This window comes from Anopheles gambiae, chromosome X, assembly GCF_943734735.2.
Source record: "Anopheles gambiae chromosome X, idAnoGambNW_F1_1, whole genome shotgun sequence".
Classification (NCBI taxonomy): domain Eukaryota; kingdom Metazoa; phylum Arthropoda; class Insecta; order Diptera; family Culicidae; genus Anopheles; species Anopheles gambiae.
In genome coordinates, this window is record NC_064600.1 from 19,922,620 (window position 1) to 19,942,553 (window position 19,934).

Sequence of the window (19,934 nt, forward strand, 5' to 3'; positions counted from 1 at the left end):
GAAGCGAAGCAACGCAATATTCTCTACGCGCTCCCTCAGTGCTTTTTCTGGAGGGGTGATGAAGATAAATTGAAGACGATGGTAATGTAAGGGGAAAGAGGACAAAAAATGCTACCAGAAAGCTTACGTTAAACACAAATTTGGCTGATTGAGTGGATTCGGGGTATGCGAGACTGGGAATGTTCTGCGCCTCGGAAATTGCCCCGGTGCAACTATGCTCGGGGTCCAATTACCAGCCCGTACACGACCCGCACTTACTTAGCTTATCGCTGACGAACTTCCTACTCGTCCCCGTGCTGTGCATTGGGGCGTGAGTGGCTCATTAAGAATTTATTATGCAATCGCTGATGAAGGTATAATCCACAGATTGAGCGCTTAAAAGATTGACTGGCGGGGTTTTTTTAAGTGTACGGGCTGCCGAGCTATATATTTTGAGTTCTCATTACCATGTGGTTGGTGCTAGGTGAGAAAGAACAATGTCGCATTCCCATTCTGCCAAACACTCAGGGTAATTTGGTGACATGTGCACCGGTGTTCGGGTTTCTGCAGAGTTTTTTTTGTCCACTCAGATCCAGCTCAGATCTTAGGTGAATCGACCTTCGCAGTTAGGCACAGCTGTTAAATGAAAGGCGAAACTTCAATATTGATAAATGGTAAAAGGTTTGACTGTAATCGAGCTGCTCATTTTAACCGAAAAGAATGAGGTCTAAAAGACTCAATTTTGTTGTGAGCCAATGAGGGACAAAAAATCTTTCTTCTTTATCTGAGACAGCTGTGTCACTCTTCCCCCTACTATTGTCCCTACTTCATGCAATAATACGGCAATATGAACTTCGGGAAATTATGCCCCACTTTGCATAAATTAGTTTATAAAATATTTCAACGAATGCATTATGTACATTTTATTGGATTGTGATGCACATTTTATTTTAGCCGATCTCGTGGTACAGTCGTCAACTCGTACGACTTAACAACATGCCCGTCATAAGTGTCGCCATACGTAGGTCCTGCTATGAGGGGTTATCCAAAAGTCGCTGAAAACCATTCCGATAAGTGGTACAGGCAGGCCTTGACCGATAACGGTTGTTGTGCCAAAAAGAAGAAGATATTTTATACTAATTGTATATTTTATATTTTATATTTTATATTTATATTTATAATATTTTTTTTTATATTTATATAGTATATTATATTTGATGTATATTTTACACTAAGCTGTGACTAACTTTAGGCTGTTTATACTGGTTCTCGCACAGCTTGACATGTTTTACCTTGTCTTATGTTTTATCTAGGTATTATTTTGTTGAGTATGGGCATGCTCCAATCCAATAACAACGTTGGCCATGAAATTGAGCAGCCACCTCATCTGGTTTACTCCTACGGTCACCATTTTTGTTGGTAGCCACCTGAACAAAGAATCATTGTTTGGCGAACATTTTTAAAACAAAAGCTGTGTGAGTGTGTAATCTGAGGTGATATTGTATCAAGCCCCGAGAGGAGAGCGAAGAAAGTATGGTTTTGAAATAGTAATCTCATAAAAATACCCGTATTACATCTGACATGATCATAAGCGTGTTCAAGGTAGTTACAACAAAGCATAATAAAAAAAACACAAACACAGCAAAAAAGGTAACACATTTATTAGTGTTATGGTTTTGCTGTAACATGCAAGACCCATACGGTAGATGACACTAGCAGCCAACGAGGCAAGCACACGGCAATCGTGATCGAAACATTGTGGCGAATCCAACAACAACAAAATCCAACAAACAAACCCCATTTTTGTCCCCTTGTTGCTGTTTCCCCCACATACTCGCGCTAAGTAAATAAAGCTGTATCCATTTGCACTACTTGTCCCGCACCATGCTACCATCGCGCAATAGGCACGTACTGTATGACAGCGCGATGATGTACCATTTTCCGCAATCCGCACTCCGAACTCCGGTGCTCAAATCACCCACGCACTTTACGGACTTCCAGCCCGCGCATCGTGGGAGCAAACAGAGCCCGCCGCTCCCGAGGCACTTTGGGCGATTGCAAATCGACATTAATGTGCAATAAAAGTGTGCAGTGATGCTGTGCTATGTGTGCTACACCCACCAGTCTGTTTGCTTCGTTCGGTGGATAGGTCGCTAGACCGGACGTTTATCGTCCGGTTCAGCAGATTGCATACAACGGATCAAACGGAATTGTACGGTAGATTGAACTCGTGACGCGTGTTTTGCAACTGCTGGATGGAAGAAATACACAAAATGGAAGTTCCCGACGGTATTAAAAGCTAGATGGTTATTTTCCTTCGTTATGTGAAAATACGGAATTCAGAAATAGTCAATATAGTTTAAAGTTCAATGAAAGAGATGTTTAGCTTAGTCATACAGAACTGGTTGTTTTACCCTTTTTCACCTAACCTGTTTTCACGAACAGAACGGTTCTTCGAACCTTCGAATATTTATCCACTTGTTATGGATCGCAATCCATGAGAATAGATCGTTGTCAACTACGTCTACATTCAAACACGACCAAAATAGTAAGTACATATTCTCTTATCAATAAAATAAATGCTGCATTCTATCCTCATAAACCAAATGCGTCGCGCGGCGATGAATAAACGGTGCGCTGCAATGAAAAATGTGTAGCTACTGCTAAAACTAAACGTATTTGAAAATGATCCGAACGTAGAATGATTGCAACGATGCGAACGTATTTTGACAACGATTTATTCTCATGGATTGCGATCCATAGCAACCGGATAAAGATTCGAAGGAAAGAGATAACAGGTGTAACACATTATGTTGCTCGTTCGGAGAACAAGATTGTAGCTACCAAATGTCCTCCGCTAGATTGTGTATTTTTTTAATGACGTAGCTCTTTAAAGTAAAATATAACCTTCAAACATAAGGCTGAAAGTTCAAAGGTCGCAGCAGAAATCAACAGCGTGCACCGGCATGTAGCAACAACTAGCAAAACGCGTCTTTTCCAAAGCGAATGTCTACATTAGAAATCTTTCATCAAACACGACGAACTTTCGCTAATGCCATCGCAAACTGTCGTTCGCTGTCGAGCATCGATTTCGCGCTTTCTACGTGGGCGTCGGCACCGATAACTTGACTATTCATTTGTGAGCTACCCGCACACCTGCGTAGCATGGGAACTTGTGCCACGGCAACAGTAAACTTTAAACATATTATTGTAAGCACAAGGTTCTTGGTTAAGAAGTTGCACAATGCTTCTTAAAAAAACGTAGCCCAGAGAGCCTCCGTAAAGAATCCAAAGTGCCAGAAGTTCATGAAGTGGAAGAGGCGGATGGTTGTTTACTGTGGCCCATCCTGTCGTGGAACGTTGCGGAGCACAAAATGCATGGAAACCTACAGTATATCCACATAAAGAGTCCCTTGGAATTCTGGCATTCCCGGCGGAACCTTCGTCACAGAAACGCCGTCGGAAGAACAAAGGAGGCCGCATCAGCAATACGTTGAAGCGCGTACACCATTCCAACCTTTCCCCAAGGGGGATGGGGGAGCTGGCTGAGACGGGATGGTTTAAGCATTTTCATTTCCTTTACGTCTCAGTCCAATACCCAATCCCGATGTGCCCCGTGCCCAACTCTCCCGAGCGATGAAAAGGAAACGGCAGGAAAGAAATCATTTGTATCCGACGTCTTAGGTGAAAAGTGGTATCACGGAGGCCTCCATGGGGTTTTTTTTCGATGGAAAAAATGGCATACCATTAGCCATACTGGCAGGCACCGTACCGACAGTAACGTCTGACGAAACCTGACGTCCTGAAGTTAAGATGTGAATCGAGAATTGGCAGCTGGTGGGGAGAAAAAGAAAGAGAATAACAACAAAAAAAACATTTGTCAGCTCGTCAGCGGAGGTGTCAGATTTTGGTTGATGCCATTTTTCCTCTAGTTATTACGGAGGCTGTAACGTGTGTTCGCAATGTGCTTCCGGTTTCCGGTTCTGGCTGTGTCTGTGTCCACTTGAAAAGAAAAAAACAACAACTTGCACCGGTTTAAGTATGGCGCCGATATTTATTGGGAATTTGAGCGTATGCTCCCGTCGCGTTGGATGTAGTAGCGATCAGTGAGTGATTTACAATCCGAGTTGGAACGATAGCTCGATTTTCTTTTTTTTTTCAATTCAACGCTAACGCTGCGCAGGTGGCTAGATGGTAAATGGTACAAAAGCATTCCTGCCGGGGCGTCAGATGGATGCACGCTGTCGATTAACCAAACAGTGTTTTGTTGTACTTCCTGTTTGGCAGAGAGCAATTCAACATCAGCGTTGGAGCTGGAGAGACGTTTCATTTGCTCCCGGGCTGTGTGCTGTATCCAACCGACAACATGAAAGCCCACGCTTGCTTCCTGCTCCACTGCAGGAAATTGAACTCCGGCACAACAGCTGTTCGGATGATTCAACATCCCGTGGGGAAAGGGCGAGGAGAGGGGGGAGGGGGCTGGCATTAGCTCAAAACTAGTCCGATTTACCTCATGGCGGATATCCGCTGGCGGAAGGGTTGGAGCCGAACGGATGTAAACAGTGTTGCCATGTAAACCGGAACAAACCTTTTAATTTATGTAGGCAGCGTTTGCGTTTGCCGCACAGCTAATCGTGCGCCTGGATGTATGCATCCCGCCTATGAGAGATTGCTTTATTAACCGTGATAGTAAACGTCAGTGTGGTTTGGCCAACACAACCAGCCAGGTGTCTGTGGGTTTTGGTTTACCTTCCGATTACTCGACACTTGACATTGTACCTTCCTTCATCAGACGGTAAAATTATCCCAAACTTGTCACGGACACACAACGGAATATTCCCGAGCTTCACATCTTCTTCCCCATCTTCTTCCTCTTTCTTCACAGCCGTCTCGGTGTCGGTGGCGGTCTGGACGTTGGTGGCGATCTCGCTTGAGCGCTACTTTGCCATCTGTCGGCCGCTGTCATCCCGCCGGTGGCAGACCCAGTTTCATGCCTACAAAATGATCGGCCTGGTGTGGACGGTCAGCTTTCTCGCGAACTCACCGCTCGGGTACGTGCAGCGACTGCTGCCGGTCGGCCGCAGCACCGGCCAGATGAAGTGCCGGGAAGAGTGGCCCAGCCCGGCTTGGGAAAGGGCGTACGTGCTGTTTCACGACGTCGGGCTGCTGTTTCTGCCCCTGCTCACCATGGGATTCGCCTACTCGATGATCGTCTCGAAGCTGTGGCGCGGACTCCGACACGAGATCAAACATTCTTCGCTGTACCAGCAGACGAGCCGGCAGCACGGTACGGGCGGCCAGGGCAGCAGCGTCGGGGGAGCTCCCACTGGTGCCGCGGCTGGCAGTGTGGGGACTGTCAGTGGGGAGCAGCACTGCTCAGGCGATACGGGCAAGCCACCGAAGCCGCCCGGTGGTAAGCGGCACGAGCCGGGGTTCGTGCTAACGTCCAGCCTGAAGAAGGCACCGTTCAAATCGTCTACAGCGGTCGTTAACTTTGCCAGCAACAACAACACGATCAACAAAAGCAACTTCAGCGGTGCTGGAAGCGGCAGCTCGAGCAATGGTGCCGGTAGCAGCGGCTCGAGCAATGGCAGCAACGGTGGTGGATGCAACGGTTCCGGGGCGGACCAGCGAACGCACTACTGTGGTGGGGCCGGATGCGAAACCAGGCCCGGAAGACTTCGAGGTTTTCGCCATTTCTTCGCCAAGGTAAGGACGGGTGTTGCTGGGGGAGTGGGTGTTGCGAGGAAGGAGAGGGGGGGTGATGTTGATGGGCGTTACGAGCCTGCCTGAGTTAAATAATAGTTGGAAAGCACTATTTACGAGACGAAACACGCATTCCGAAGGTGCCAAGATAGGGCGTCATCGTGAAAGTTTGCTCTGCACGGCAGAAACTTGCTGCCGCAGGCGGAGCAGGCAGCCTATCAGCTATTAATGCTTGTTACGGGAGCACAAGTTTGACGATAACTTTATTTCAATCAGCGCACACCAGCAGCTAGGAGACGCGAACTCAATGGGCCCGCTTGTAAAGTTTGCGCCGAAGCTGGTTCGCTCCTCCGTATGGGAAGGGTTGCCAGCTGCTGGAGCAAATAGCTTTCGGGTGTGCTAAGAAGCCGTTTTTACACACCGATCATCATACACACACACACACACGAAACTCACTGTATCACTACTGTCTCCAGCAGCACCACCAGCACGTTGGACTCTGTCGGAATCAGCGCTACCAGCGCAGCAGCACCGCCGCCGCGCCGGAAGGTCTGCCCGAGCTGGCCGAGACGAAGTTCGACGAAAGTGCGTCGGTCGGGCAGCAGCACCCGTACCACCACTGCCACTGTCATCATGCGCACGGATATCATCATCACCATCATCGGCTGCCGACCAGCACCATCGTGAAGAGTACGCAGCAGGACGCCAAGCACGAGATCGTGCTCGGTACGGGCGAACCAGGACCGGGGCTCGAACCAGCCGGTGACGCAGTGCTGCTTCCTGGCGCACCGCCGGGTAGTGCTGCTACCGCACCAGAAACCGGCCAGGGGGACTGTGACCCGTCCGCTCTCAACCCGGATCCGGCCTATCAGTTCTCCCGGCATGCGATCCGCTCCACCTACATGGACAAGAGCATCGAGGCTAAGAAGAAAGTAAGTCGGCCACGGCCCCTTGCAGGATAAAATCAATATACGCAGCAAACTCGCCTCCCAGCTCCAATTTGTTGGTACCGTGTCGCTGGCGGGAAAGGTTCATTTGTCAACTTCAGCTCGGAACAATGTTACGAAACTCAAGCAAGAACGCACGAGTATGTGTGTGTACTAATACTCATTGGTCGATGGTAGATGCCTTGAGGTTACATTCCAGTTGTGTTGGTACACGAACCCCCCCCCCCCCCCCCACACACACACACACACACACACACACACACACACACACACACACACAGAAAGAAAGATCTGGTTAGTATCATCATTGAAGGAATGTTTTGTCTTCCTCTCCTTCTCGTCCTCGCCGGCCGCATCTGTATTACATTCCGGTTGTTTCATCCATTGAACACGACAAATCAATCGATGGGCCCTTCGCCTCTGCACACCACGCCGCTGCAGGTCATACGGATGCTGTTCGTGATAATCGTCGAGTTCTTTGTTTGTTGGGCACCGCTACACATTCTCAACACGGTAGGTGAATTAATTTTCAATCTCAGTCTCACACCCACGCGTAGCCCAACACTCCGCTGGCGCCATTTTGCACACACTTGTCGTACGACCGCTAATGAGCGTTTTGGGGGTCTGCCTGAAGCGTCTGAGGCAAATTGAATTACCGCTCCGCTTCCGACAACATTAGCACCATTCCACACACACACACACACACAGACACACACACACACACACACACACACACACACACAACCATATAAACGGTGGTGCTTGGCAGCGTTATGTCCGCTTGACATTCCAACAGCGGCGTGCTGCTGCTCACCAGGCAGGATGGGAAACTCAATCAACCAAACAGAACGGTTTCCCCTGGCTAGAACCGGGCCGTGCGTAACAACCGGTTGAAATCTTGCCTTTTCTGGTAAATAAATTTGATCAATGTTTTATGCATCATTCGCTTCATTTCGTCTACCGATGGTTCAAATATATGCGGAAGCTACGCGGGTCGCTCTGGTACGCTTCCGTGGTTTTTTGTTTATTTGAAAAAAAAGTTGCTCTCTAACATGGACCTGAAGAACGCTTTTATCGTTCAAACCATAGCACTTTTATGAGGTATCAGAAACCAGAAACCGTGCTCCAGCCTGGGAGAAATGAATTGATGTAACACGTCCCCTCCCCCTCCCCCCAACCCCGTCGCGGCCCGGTCATTGGTAAGCTAGCTAGCGGGGACCGTAAAATGACACCCTTAGGACGCGTCGGGTCCCTGAACAGTCACTGGGGTGTGCCCTCGGGTTTTGCTGATTCGGCAAGATTGATCGAATATACTTGTTGAGTGCAATATTTCATAAATACTTCATTGCAGTGATTTCGCCAGCCGGTCGGGGAACCTCCAGAAATCGTTCGCCTTGAAGCACTAAGCTTACGGTTCCGGGGAAGGGACAGAAACTGCGAATTGCTGTTATTTATTGTTACTTTTATTGTTTCCTGCTACATTGCCGCTACCGTACTTTCCCTCGCTGCAGTCCCGAGGTGCTAAAGGATGATTGACTTTTCTGCCCCCATCTTGGGTGAGGCTGGGAAGAAGAAACTGCGCGGTGGAACAAATGTAGCAGGCAATCTTAAAATGAAGCTTTTCCGTCAAAGAGGCGTGCCGCTTTGGCCTGTCAGGAAGGTGTGGAAATGGAATACGTGCACTCGTGCCGGAGCACGGGCAACGACTATAAATCCTTCCCACACGCATGATAGCGCTTCCGGTATTTGCCAGATATTTTAGGTCCCTGCCTCAAACTTTTCGTACGATGCAGGTCGTAAAGAGTGTGCACGGTGTGCGGAAAAATACTCGCAAAACGATGAGGTTGGCATCATAGTTAGCAGAATACTTACTCCAGGAAGCTGTTAATGTTTGCGGTGTACACGGTGGAGCCTGTCTGTATTCTTACGCAGTCCTATTTTCTTCCTTCATCCATCCGTCCAGGTATATCTGTACTCGCCGACCTTCGTCTACCAGTACGTGAACAGCAGCGGCATTGCCCTGGTGCAGCTGATGGCGTACATCAGCTCCTGCTGCAATCCCATCACGTACTGCTTCATGAACCGACGCTTCCGGCAGGCATTCCTCGGCGTCTTCAGCTGCTACCGCAACCGGTAAGTAGGCAGGTGTTGACGCTTTGCCGCTGACAGTGCCGCTCGCCCGTCAACAGCCTAGCGCAACTTCGGATTAGCACACCTTGCTCAGAACGTGCCACTGATACACATACACCTACACACACACATACACTCATACATATATACTCATATGTTTACACACAAGCACGCACGCTACTCTCGGCATGCCTTCTCTTCCCTGTGTTCCTGTATTCCTGCCCACCCTCACAGTCTCCGCGGGCCGCCTAGAGGACCGATTTCTTAATGTTGCTGACTGTTCTGCTGACGTTTGCTCTGTTTTCCTGTGTTTTCTGATTCTCGCTTTTCCATATTCTCATACAATCTCTCTCTCTCTCTCTCTCTCTCTCTTCCTCTTTTCCTCTCTTTCTCTCTATTTATCTCTCTCTTGTTCTCTATCTCTCTTACCTGGTTTCTCACTCTTTGATTCTAATTTACACCCCCTTTACTCCACTCTCGAACTATCGATGTTTTGACTGTACATCCGTGTACTACTGTGTGTTTGCCAATGTCCAGCATGCCAATCTGCTGCTGCTTCTGCTGCGCGTCGTCGAACGGCCCGATGGAGGGGGCGGAATCGAAGGCGGCCGCCTATCTGCGCCAGAACACCATCAACCAGTCCGGCGCGGAACGGAACAACTCGGACATGTCCGGTAACGATTCACTGGTGTACGTCGGACGCGGGCTCGTGCAGCGTTCCGGTAAGTTGTGTGCGCGGCGTTCGGGCACGTATCCGCGATACTATCGCGATGCAGTTTGCAACGCACTGCCCTGGGACCTGAAAATGTAGGAGAGGCAGGAGGTGGGGGAGGGTGTATGTTAATGGGAAGGATGCAGGAAAGACTGTCGAGAGGAGAAGGCAATGGAAGGAATGGTGCGAGCGGCCATCTGTACCTTTTGGCAATTGCAACATGAGTCCCAACCGTTCTAATGCCGCTGTTTCCGCGTTCTGTTTTTTCTTCTGCTTCATTTTTCCCGTTTGCCCTTTTGTTGCTGTCGGTAGAGATATTGATTCTGGAATCCGAGGATCGGGTTTAGCACCGGCTCCGATCACGTGAACAGCTCCGTCTCGATCGTGAACTCGATCAGCAGTGCGAGAATCGCGCAGGTAAGTAGTGGCACCACTGAACACTGAATAAGCTGCAAAGAAAGGTACAAAAGCTGTTTTGTCGTGCGGATTGCATTAATAAGAGCGTTCAAAATGAAACTCTTGGCAGGATAAAAAAAAACTCTGCTATAAAAAAAAGGATTGGTAGAGGAAAATCGTAAAAGCACCTATATCACAGGGTTTCCCTAGCCAATCTGGCATCGTAAAGGCGTTATCGGTGGCCGTAAATAATTTGGGCTCTATTTGGCTCTGTATTTTCTATTCAGGCCGTGTAAAGTATGATGTGTGCATAGAAAAAGAATGATCGGCCTACTCTTGATTTTCTTGTTTTCTAGCTGCGAAGCTTTTTTTTAGCGCGTAGTTTAACTGATATGTAAAAATAATATTTGTACTTTCTTAAATTGCTAATAAAAATGATTCAAATACCTGATTTAAAAAAAAATTATGTCATGCACATGCCATGCAAAATGGTTTAATATTTTTAAAATAATATAATATGTTTAATGATTAATTTAAGTTACCATTTCCAAATAATATCATACATACTTAAATAACACAATACGCCAGCTACGTACTTTTAAACAGTTTTATGGATCACACTTTACTTTACACTTTTCTTTACCCGATACCATACTTCACAAAGCTCGAAGAGAAATGGCAGTGCCCAATTGATGGTATACGTCGCCCGAATGAGTGTTAACGGCGACCGATAACGCGATTACGATGCCGGATGGGCTAGGTAAACCCTGTATTGCAATTTGCAACACATTTTCGCTTAATACAGGTGCAGTGAAACATTGTGCAAAATCTGTTAAAGCTCTCTTTTCCCGAAGTCGCTAACAGCTCTTTGTTTTCCTCCGCCTCCACCTCCTTCCTCTCCCACTCCCCATCTCTCCTCCTCACCGGCGTTACTCGTTGGCAGATCATCGAAACCGACCCGGATGACGATTCGTTTCGGTTGCGTATCACGTGGTCAAAGCCAACCTCGGCTAACTACTCAAAGACTGTAGGCGGTTGTGATAGCGAGCGCTACTCGTAGAACGGACGGCTGCCACCAAGGGATGGTTGGACCAGGATTAAGGGATGGTGACGTACTTTCAAACACACTCGACCCGCGAAGGACCAAGCAGCGCTGCAGCACATAATGTAAAAAAAAGGTGTGCTCAGAAACGCATCCCACTACGGGCAAAAAAAAAATGAAGGAGCAGGATAATTCTCCCCTCCACACATACATTGAGAATGTTGATTATTCTGAACGCTCTTGATCCTGGGTCGCATGGAGCAAGCACACTCCAGAACTCTATTCCCGGTAGTGCGGTAAGGTAGCCGTCTCACGTAGTCGTTTAGATGCTGTAATATGATTGAAATGAAATCAATGTCTAACATTTGCTTCCCGTTCGTGCACATCCAGCTCGCAGCATCCAGCTTATCGTTCCGTTGGGTGCAGAGACAACGAATCAAAGCAAAAAGGAAGGCATTTGCTGACGGGCATAGAATGACCCGAAGTTTCTGTGTTTGTTTTTTATGTTTTTGGAATAGCGAATAAGGAAAGACGCGTACTTCTAGAAGGTGGCAGCGTTTGTAAGCTGCCCGGTTAATCTAATGTTTAAGGTTAGTATTTTACGTTTCGATCAATTGCTTTTCCTTTCTTTTCCCTGACAACGCACAGCGGTCAGACAAGTCCATATTCGGTCTCTGATAGCGTACCCATTCGGAAAATGGTTCCGGTTAGTCGGAAAATTGATAAATACTTTCGTAGATGACTGTTGAATCCTTCCCGAGATACTTACCGGGCTTGTACCATAGACTAGCGCTTCCAGGGAAACAGGTCTGGATCTAATAATCTTGATTGGATTGTTCGCCTGTGTTTGTGTGGATGTGCATGTGTGCGCTCGATATTCGAGAAGGAAAGATTGGACCATTCTTCCACCGAGCACACATTGCATCTGTAATATGGTTGAGCTGGGAAAACTTTGACCAGTTGCCATACTCTGATGTACTGTTCATACCAGCCATCTGAAAGAAGAAGAGGATAAGGAAAAGTAGAGCAGAGAAGACCGATAAAATCCCCGATAATCTCATGTGGACTCTGAAAATCCCAGTGACCATGTGGCAGTCCCAGTGAAGGAGCGTAATAATGAAAGCGTGCTCAGAAGCGTAAGTGTGTAAATGCAAACCTGAGGGAAGAAGCGAGGTGCAAGTCTAACAAGCATTTGGGATTAGACTCGGCAAAAGGTAACAAAAGTCCAGCTGCCACCGGTTTCGGAAGTTACGGTTTCCCCTGCCTCAAGGGTCTGGCTCATAAACGTTATGGGTTATGGTAATGTCACATATTGTTTCGTTCTTTTGCATGACCGGTAGACAGCGATTAAAGTGAGCAGATAACTCGGCTAACGAGAATGTGGGAAGATGAATTAATGTTGCCTACATTTAGGCTGCTTCTTTCAAATCAAGAACTGTCACAAACAAACAGAAAAACGAAGAATCGATTGCAAAACTGCCCCTACCCATCTGGATGCTTGGCGCTGCGGTACTATCTGCTTCTGCTTTCCTTTCTCCTACGCGCGTAACGCCCTTTTGTTTGTACTATATGTTTTACCGAGGAGCAGCTCCCAAAAAAGAAAAAAAAATCAAAAGGTCAGATTACAATCGCACAAACAAAAGAAGAAAACACCGGTAACCGTTCGGAAGTGAATCAACCCGTGCTTTAGTTGATTAGGTCCCTTTAGGAGCCAATTTCTAATGGCGGGAGTTCCCAAAAGGAAAAAGAATGAGTGATGAACGACGCGTGTGTTGTAGGTTGAGTGCAGGTCCGTGTATCTATATTTAAACGCCTCAAGAATTCCCGAGAGATTTTAAGCGTGTAAGTATACATTCACATTAAAAAAGAGGCCATTCGAAAAACGAAACCGTGTATGGAGTAGTGAGAGGAAAAAGAAGAAATAGAAGGTCTTAAGTACGAGGAAAGGGAGAGATCTACGTTAGATGGGCAAAATTTGATTGTTACTGTAATTACAAAGATACCGGAAATATATTTAAATATTTCATCACACATGTTGCCAACGAAGAGAAAAATGTGGTTCGATTTGCTTGCTGTTGTTGTTGCTACTGCTGGTGCTATTCTATTGCCGAAAACCTCCCAGATGCTCAGCCGGGCGGTATATCGATTTGGCGGTGCGTGAAATTTATGCTTTACTACCGTCCAAATTACTTCCGCTGCCAGATACCCCTTGGCTTAGTAAAACTTGCTAACGAGAAAGAAACCAAAAGGCCCAGTCCAATGCCCAGCGGATTCTTATCGACAAATCAAGCGTGTGGGCGGCTAAATGTAGTCAACAAACACGCGTTGGGTAGAAGCTCCAGCCAAATCTCTGCATAGCTGAGAGCGAGAGAGAGAGAGAGAGAGAGAGAAAGGGAGGGAGGGAGAGAGGGAGAGAGAGATAGAGAGAGAAAGAGAGTATAAACAGAAAAAAATAAATGCCAGAGGGTCGTGCTTTCCGTACTCAATAATGTTAGCGCGCTGCCACCAGCAAAAGGGGTTTAGCGTTAGTGTCGGTTTGTGTACGTTTTTTCTCTTTCTTGCAGTACAGCTTACCAACCGGTGACGAGGACGACCTATCCATGTGAAAATGGATGTTCTGGAAAAACAAAAATCTTCACAACCAGTGCTGGCCATCCAGGGTGAGATATTGAAGATGTCGTTAAGATAATATAACACGTGACGCACACGGGCGCTCGGTCACTCAGGTCACTCGTTAAAGCCCGTGTTTGAACACGCGCGCGCACTTGGAACTTGCGCCTGAAAGTTATGCCACGCTGCATGGTTTCTTTTCGCCCCAGTTTCGATGGTTTGGATTGTTCGCACCTTTTCCATTATTGAAGCGATTGGTGGGCTAACCACCTAAGCCCCCATAGGCACACGAATTGACCTACAAGTTCCAGCTTAGACCGTTGGCAGGTGGACTTTTTCGCTGATGTATATGCTTCTCTGAAAGGAAAAATGAGCGCAAAGAATCGTCTAGGGGAGTTACGGACGGGGAAATAATGTTTCGAAAATATGAGCCTTTTTATGGCCAAGGAAGAAGTAAGCGCCACATTGAGTGAGGTAAGCACTACGTTTCCAACCCATCGCATCCCGGTGAAGCTGCAAATGTTAATTTGCTAATTTTTGTTTGATGGTGTGTCGCTCACTACACTCCCTCCTTCTTTACTCCATTTTCAAATGAAGGTCGTAAAAGATGAGCGTTTTTGCAGCACACGGCAATTGAAAGCAAAAAGTTTTACCTCCATTCCCTACTAAGTAAATATAAAAAAAATCCTCAAGTAACTCCGACACTTCCCCACTTTGGCGTCTCGCTGCACAAAAACCGCCTTAATGAATTCCTTGGTTTTACTTGCCGCTACAACATCGTCATTCGAAATATAGCCAAAGCCGCCGGGTCCTTCTTTCTGCTGTTTCGGATACAATCATCGCTTTGAGCAAACGTTTATTTTTCGCCCTTTTTTGTACAGGCCTTAGATGGCAGCCACATTGGGCCGGCAGCCATCAGCTCCCAATAATAACAGTCCAATGGCAGGGCATGAAGAAAAGCATCCGCCCAACGGTAGATAATTTTTGCACCGTTTGGCAGCGTAAATGCAAATTACGACCCGGTCGAGCTGGAAAAGTGATCCAGCTCTGGGTTGAAAAGCAAGGGGCAAAGAAAGGTAAAGACATTTCAAACAATCTTAGTGGGCCACTGACATCGCCGGCAGACCCTGGACGATGAAGAAATAAGCCTGGCTCGTAACGGTTTAGGCCAAACAAACAAAATTAAAAAAAAAGCCGATCGTCTCGACAACGATGTGACAAACTGCCCTTTTTCCCCGAGCGAGCCCAGAGTTAGAGTTAATGTGTTTCGTTTCCCCTTCCTCTCTTTACGCTTCCGATTATTAAAATGAAGAGGCCATTTTTGTGAGTTTTTTATCGTGCAGTGCCCCCCTGCTCGACCTTAGTTGCTTCAAAACATAGTTCCTTTACTGACCAAGGTAATTGCGATAATGTGATTGGTTGCGACTTAATGCAAACATCTCGGTTTCAATAAAAACTTATACTTCCGCCGAGTTATCGAAACAGTTCCTTTTAAAATTTTCCTCGGAAAGCAGGGCATCCATTACTCTCTGATGGTTGTTTGGAGCATTCGAATTACAAGCACTTGAGTTCCTTTAAAACTTTTCCTAGGAAAACAGGGCATTCATTACTCTCTGATAGTCGTTTGGAGCATTTGAATTACAAGAAAATACCCTTTTCGGTAGCTATAAAGAATGGCTTCGTTGGCAATTATTATAACATCTCCCACAGCACTGCGTTAGCGTGTCGTATTGACGGTCCGACAACAAAGACACTCGTTTCAGGGATACCGTCCAGCATATATCACAAGCTTCACGTTACACTGGCAGGCTGTGCGAGTAAACGCGCCTGAAAGTTATGCACAGCCGCACTGCTTCTCGAAAGCCAATACGCAATAAAAATCGAATGATCGCGAGTCATAAAACAGGTATACGGTCGTAAAGCGGAGTTCAATTATATACATATACTCTTTTAACGGATGAAACTTTTATTACAAAAAACCCCTTCCAGTTATTTTTCTATATTGCTTTAAAAAACTGCCAATTGTCAAGCATGTGGCGTATGCTTTGTCTGTTTTCAAAACTTGAGCAGTAGTCGTTAGTAGTTGTGGAGAAGATTCCGAGTGACTGTATTAATGCGCATAAATTGAGCATGGAAGGTACGGCAGTTAAGTTGGCCGTGAGTGCATGTCTCGTGCATAAAGGAACACTCGAGATCGTCCGGAAATATGTAGATCATTAATTTTTGCTTATTATTGTTGCTTATGGAATTGCACTGGCAAGCGATGTTTTACTAGCCCAACATGGTAGCTGTAATAAAGCTCCATTCATCATATGGTTAACGAGGACACGTTGCTACATCTAACCGTGCAACCAGACATTCCGCCAAATAGTGTCGCACCGTGAAACGTGAAACCGCAATCAGTTATATTCGATGAAAAGTCCGTACCAAAATCCATCTGTTTTATGGTGAATATGTTTACGCCATGTGCGGGCGCGTGAAAAACTCGTAATTTCGTCGAACTTCATCGAACCATAAAGGATGACAATTCTGTACATACATTACTCGTGAAATGTTTCAGCCATGTTGATTTTGGATACTTTTTACGCTTCACGGTGTGAAATTGTCTCGATAAATCTTGGTGCACGGTAAAAGTTGCTGTTCCGTGTGGGTTTTTCATGCAACACATACGAAGCAACTCACTCTTCCCTACTAGAAAAATCGAGTGCATTGCAACGCATGGACCAAGTGCATTTAGGGATGAAATCATTCAACCCACAACGGATCGCAAAAGGTTACCGGTATAATAATCATCCCGTATGATTTTTACATCCGTGCCTCTTTTCCTGGCAATATCACACTTGGCTCGCCGACGTGTGATCGTTAGGGGTTTTTTGCTTAGCCTTTCCGTAGCTGCCATGCGACGTGCCTACCTTTCAGGCGCTTTTTCTCGCAATTCGAATGAAACATTATTACACAAGAGAAAAACGTACAGTGAAGAGTAACACAACCTAACAACAATCCAAACATACGATACGAACACATTACAAGATTTCTGCACGGTCTACCATGGACGTACTGCACGGCACTGTTCATTAATATTCATGGATATGTTTTGTGTCGTGGATGGCAGTAGAAAACGTTCAACGAAGCTTGGCCTCCGTGAGGTACAACGATCGAACGATGGTATGTCGTTTTTTGACTGAAAAGAACCACAGGAAAGAAGGACAACAAAAACACATACACTCTAAACCGCATAGAATTATGGCCCACTTTGGTCCACTGGAGATCGATTGCGCCTGGTAAGTATGCAATGCTTTCAGGAATGTGTGGAGCGAAGCACATCCCGCTTCTGCAACAAGCCTTATGATTGATTTTGTAGATTTTGTTTGTTTTCTTCGTTTATTCCACACACACATACGTTCGCACACACAAACACATATGGTACTCCCGGTAGCCCGGGACGAGACCCAAGGATGAAAGGTTGTTTGCTTCTAACTTCTTGTTCAACACACCGGTTGTTTGGTTCGAGCAAGAAGTGAGCATCGTAAAAAACAGAACGCCTTAGAAAAGAAATTCCAGCAGCAAGCCTGGTTGTATCCGCTCAGCCCGTTTATTATGAGCACTGAAATACTGCGGGATACTGGCACCGTGCAACAGATGTTGTCTCAATAACACGCCAAAGCCTCTTGGCATCCGGCCTCCGCCGTCGGCATCATCGCCAGCCAGAATGGTGGCGAAGAGGAAATAACTGTTGTTACCAGTTACTTTGATGGTGTGCTGGGGTTTTGGTCGTCTTTTCTATTTTGCTTTTCGTTCCCTACTGGTTCGTTGTTTGTTGTTTTGTTGTACTTGACGCTGTTTAATGGTTTAGTTACTTGTTTTTCTTCCTCGCACATTGAGCGGAGGAAGGTAATTTCAATTGAGTGCTTCACAAATCGAAAGGTACTTGCGAAAGCTGGGCAAAAAAACGGAAGAAAAGAGAACAACAAATGAAACTTCGCAATTCTTTCCCCCAAAGCAGGGTCAACAGGTTGATAGTTGTTACACTCTTTTTCTTGTGGTTTTCTTTGTGTGAGTGCGCTCGACAACTTGATTGAAACGCGGGAATGGCATCGGATTTAGGGGAAAGCGCGGCAAAATGGTTAAGTGGGACGAATAGGTCACCCGCATTATTGGCAAATTAACACAATTAAAATTTATATATTTCTATAGATTGAAAAACATCAAATACAATGCGTGATGCACACTATTAACGTTGTATAACCTAAGATTTTAATAAATAAATGAATAAACAAGGAAACTAAACTACTGCTCAAAACAATGTTATTTTAACCATCTCGAAAATAATCATTTATAAACGATTAGCAGATAGTTAGAGAAAATAAAGGATGTGTATACAGGTACATGGCATGTATCGATCATTTCCGTTAAAAAAGTAAGCATTTTAATTCATTATAATGTTTTTAAAGTTAAAGTTCGAAAAATGTTTCACTTAGGACAAAATGGTAGGTATGTTTCGGCAGGAGCAAAATAATGAGGCTGTGGTGTAAGGAAAGGTTGCTACAATATGCAGCCTTCTAAGAGTTACGCATTTTTTACAGTACATATGTCTAATCGGTGCAGCTTTCTCCAACAATTGTCAAATGCACAGTAAAATGCATTATTGTTAAAAGTTTATAATCTCAAAAAAGACATAGATATTCGATAACTTTTTACATGTATTGTACCATGTAAGTAACTAAGAGTATAAATGTACTAAGCTTAATCAGAAATAACTATTTAACAACTATATTTTGAATGAAAAACGTGATATTCTACTTACACTGCTTCTAAACGACGGGCGACAAATTTTCGGAGATACTTAGACTAGCGCCGGATAAGTAAGTAGTTTGTTCTAAAAAAAAAATTTATAACAAAACAAGGACAATAGTAATTGCCGCGGGCTAGATGCAACAGCTTTAACCATAGCCTACAGTCTGTTGTTGTTGTCCTTTATGCCCCATTGTTTTGATGTTTTTTGACACTTTGTATATGACCATATTGCGTTATAGCGAAACGATTGAACTCCTCGCAATACATTTTCACGACTTCTGATGATGTTATTTAAATTTACACATTTACTTTTTATCATTTTATCATTTTATTTATCATTTATCATAATGCATATAAATTTGTTGTTAATATGTTTGCTAAAATTGTTGTTTCATGAAAAAGATGTTGATACATCGATTGCGGTAGAACTATCAATGTCAAGTGGTGTACCCAATGGGTAAGGAGCGAAATCCTTTACAGTGCCATTTTGACTCATCTTCCCCTACATTACTGCTGAGTGTTCACGCTGGTGCTGCAACTCCAGGGCAATGGCTTCAACTAATTGCGACAGTAATTTAGTGCTTGTTTGTTTGGGTGGCGGTGGTGGCAGTTATTTAAAGAGGTACTTGGGAAATGGTGAAAAAAGAATGAGAAATGTTCTCCAAGGGCTTGCTTCTGTCGAAGACCCGAATCCGAAATGAAATGAATTTTAAACAAGGACCAAAAACCATCGCCATCTCTTGGGATAGGGAATGAAAAGTTGCCCGAACACGGATTGTTTCGTTGCTTCCTGACATACCGATTGAACCTCCAGAACGCACGGATCTTTGAGCCACGCCGGAAGTGGGTGCTCGTGCTTTGTGCCAACTAATTGGAAAATTCCACCAATCCACCTTTCCACCTTGTGGTGCAATTTCAGTTACATATTAAAAAAATGCACAGCCGAACGGAGTGGACGTTGTGCTACCTGCACAAAACAGTAAAAGTTGGTTCGGGCTCCATTACGCAGAGCCGTGATGTCATGGCGACCACAAATTTGTAATGAGTATGGCCAAATGGTGCCAGCCGTAGCGATCCCAAGCTCGCCCTTTTTAGCCGGTACGTCCGCGACAAACACAGCACCCCAAGCCCCCAGCCAACCACAGAAGAAAAAAGAAACACTTTCACGTTGTCGCCATCGAAAGTTTTGGGCATGTTTTTGTCGGAGCACAAAACTCATAAAAGTTCCAAAGTGAAAACGCTGTGTGTGTGTGTTTGGCATCAGTTTGCGCCTATAGGGTTCGCAGGCTTTTTTCGTCCCTTGAGCCTAGTGCCTGGAGCGACACCACCACTACGCTGCTGCGACGCCTGTAGTACGGTAGTGCACAGCTAAACCGTTCAGCGTGCAAGAAAGAGGAATGGCTGCTTTCTCTTTTCCCTAATTCTTTTTATTTATGTTGCAACAGCCATGCCTCCCACACACACACATCCCTGTAGTATCTTTTTTCTTGTGATACTTTTTCTTTTCTTCACCCTCGTATTGAATTGCTTCGGTTTTAACGTCTCGGCGCGGGTGCCGTACGCAACGAGGAAACTTTCATTCAATACGTGCGTCTTCTTACTCATTGCTGGTGTCTTT

The 19,934-nt window shown here is 45.6% G+C and overlaps 1 protein-coding gene across 18 annotated transcripts in view; it reads left to right on the forward strand.

The window, feature by feature from the left end:
* The window catches only part of LOC1270512 (gastrin/cholecystokinin type B receptor), a 39,753-nt gene extending 26,808 nt beyond the window's left edge, over window positions 1–12,945 (forward strand). For 6 of the 18 annotated variants that reach the window (XM_061662638.1, XM_061662730.1, XM_061662717.1 and 3 more), the window contains 7 exons: window positions 4,865–5,688; window positions 6,162–6,617; window positions 7,074–7,145; window positions 8,596–8,765; window positions 9,300–9,484; window positions 9,787–9,891; window positions 10,814–12,945. In XM_061662638.1, the coding sequence (XP_061518622.1) occupies window positions 4,865–5,688; window positions 6,162–6,617; window positions 7,074–7,145; window positions 8,596–8,765; window positions 9,300–9,484; window positions 9,787–9,821 (1,742 nt within the window). In that variant the 3' untranslated portion in view covers window positions 9,822–9,891; window positions 10,814–12,945. Of the gene's footprint in view, window positions 1–4,864; window positions 5,689–6,161; window positions 6,618–7,073; window positions 7,146–8,595; window positions 8,766–9,299; window positions 10,334–10,813 lie in introns of those variants that run through there. The other 12 variants (XM_061662647.1, XM_061662654.1, XM_061662674.1 and 9 more) reach the window with 12 other exon arrangements.
* Window positions 12,946–19,934: the final 6,989 nt, after the last annotated feature.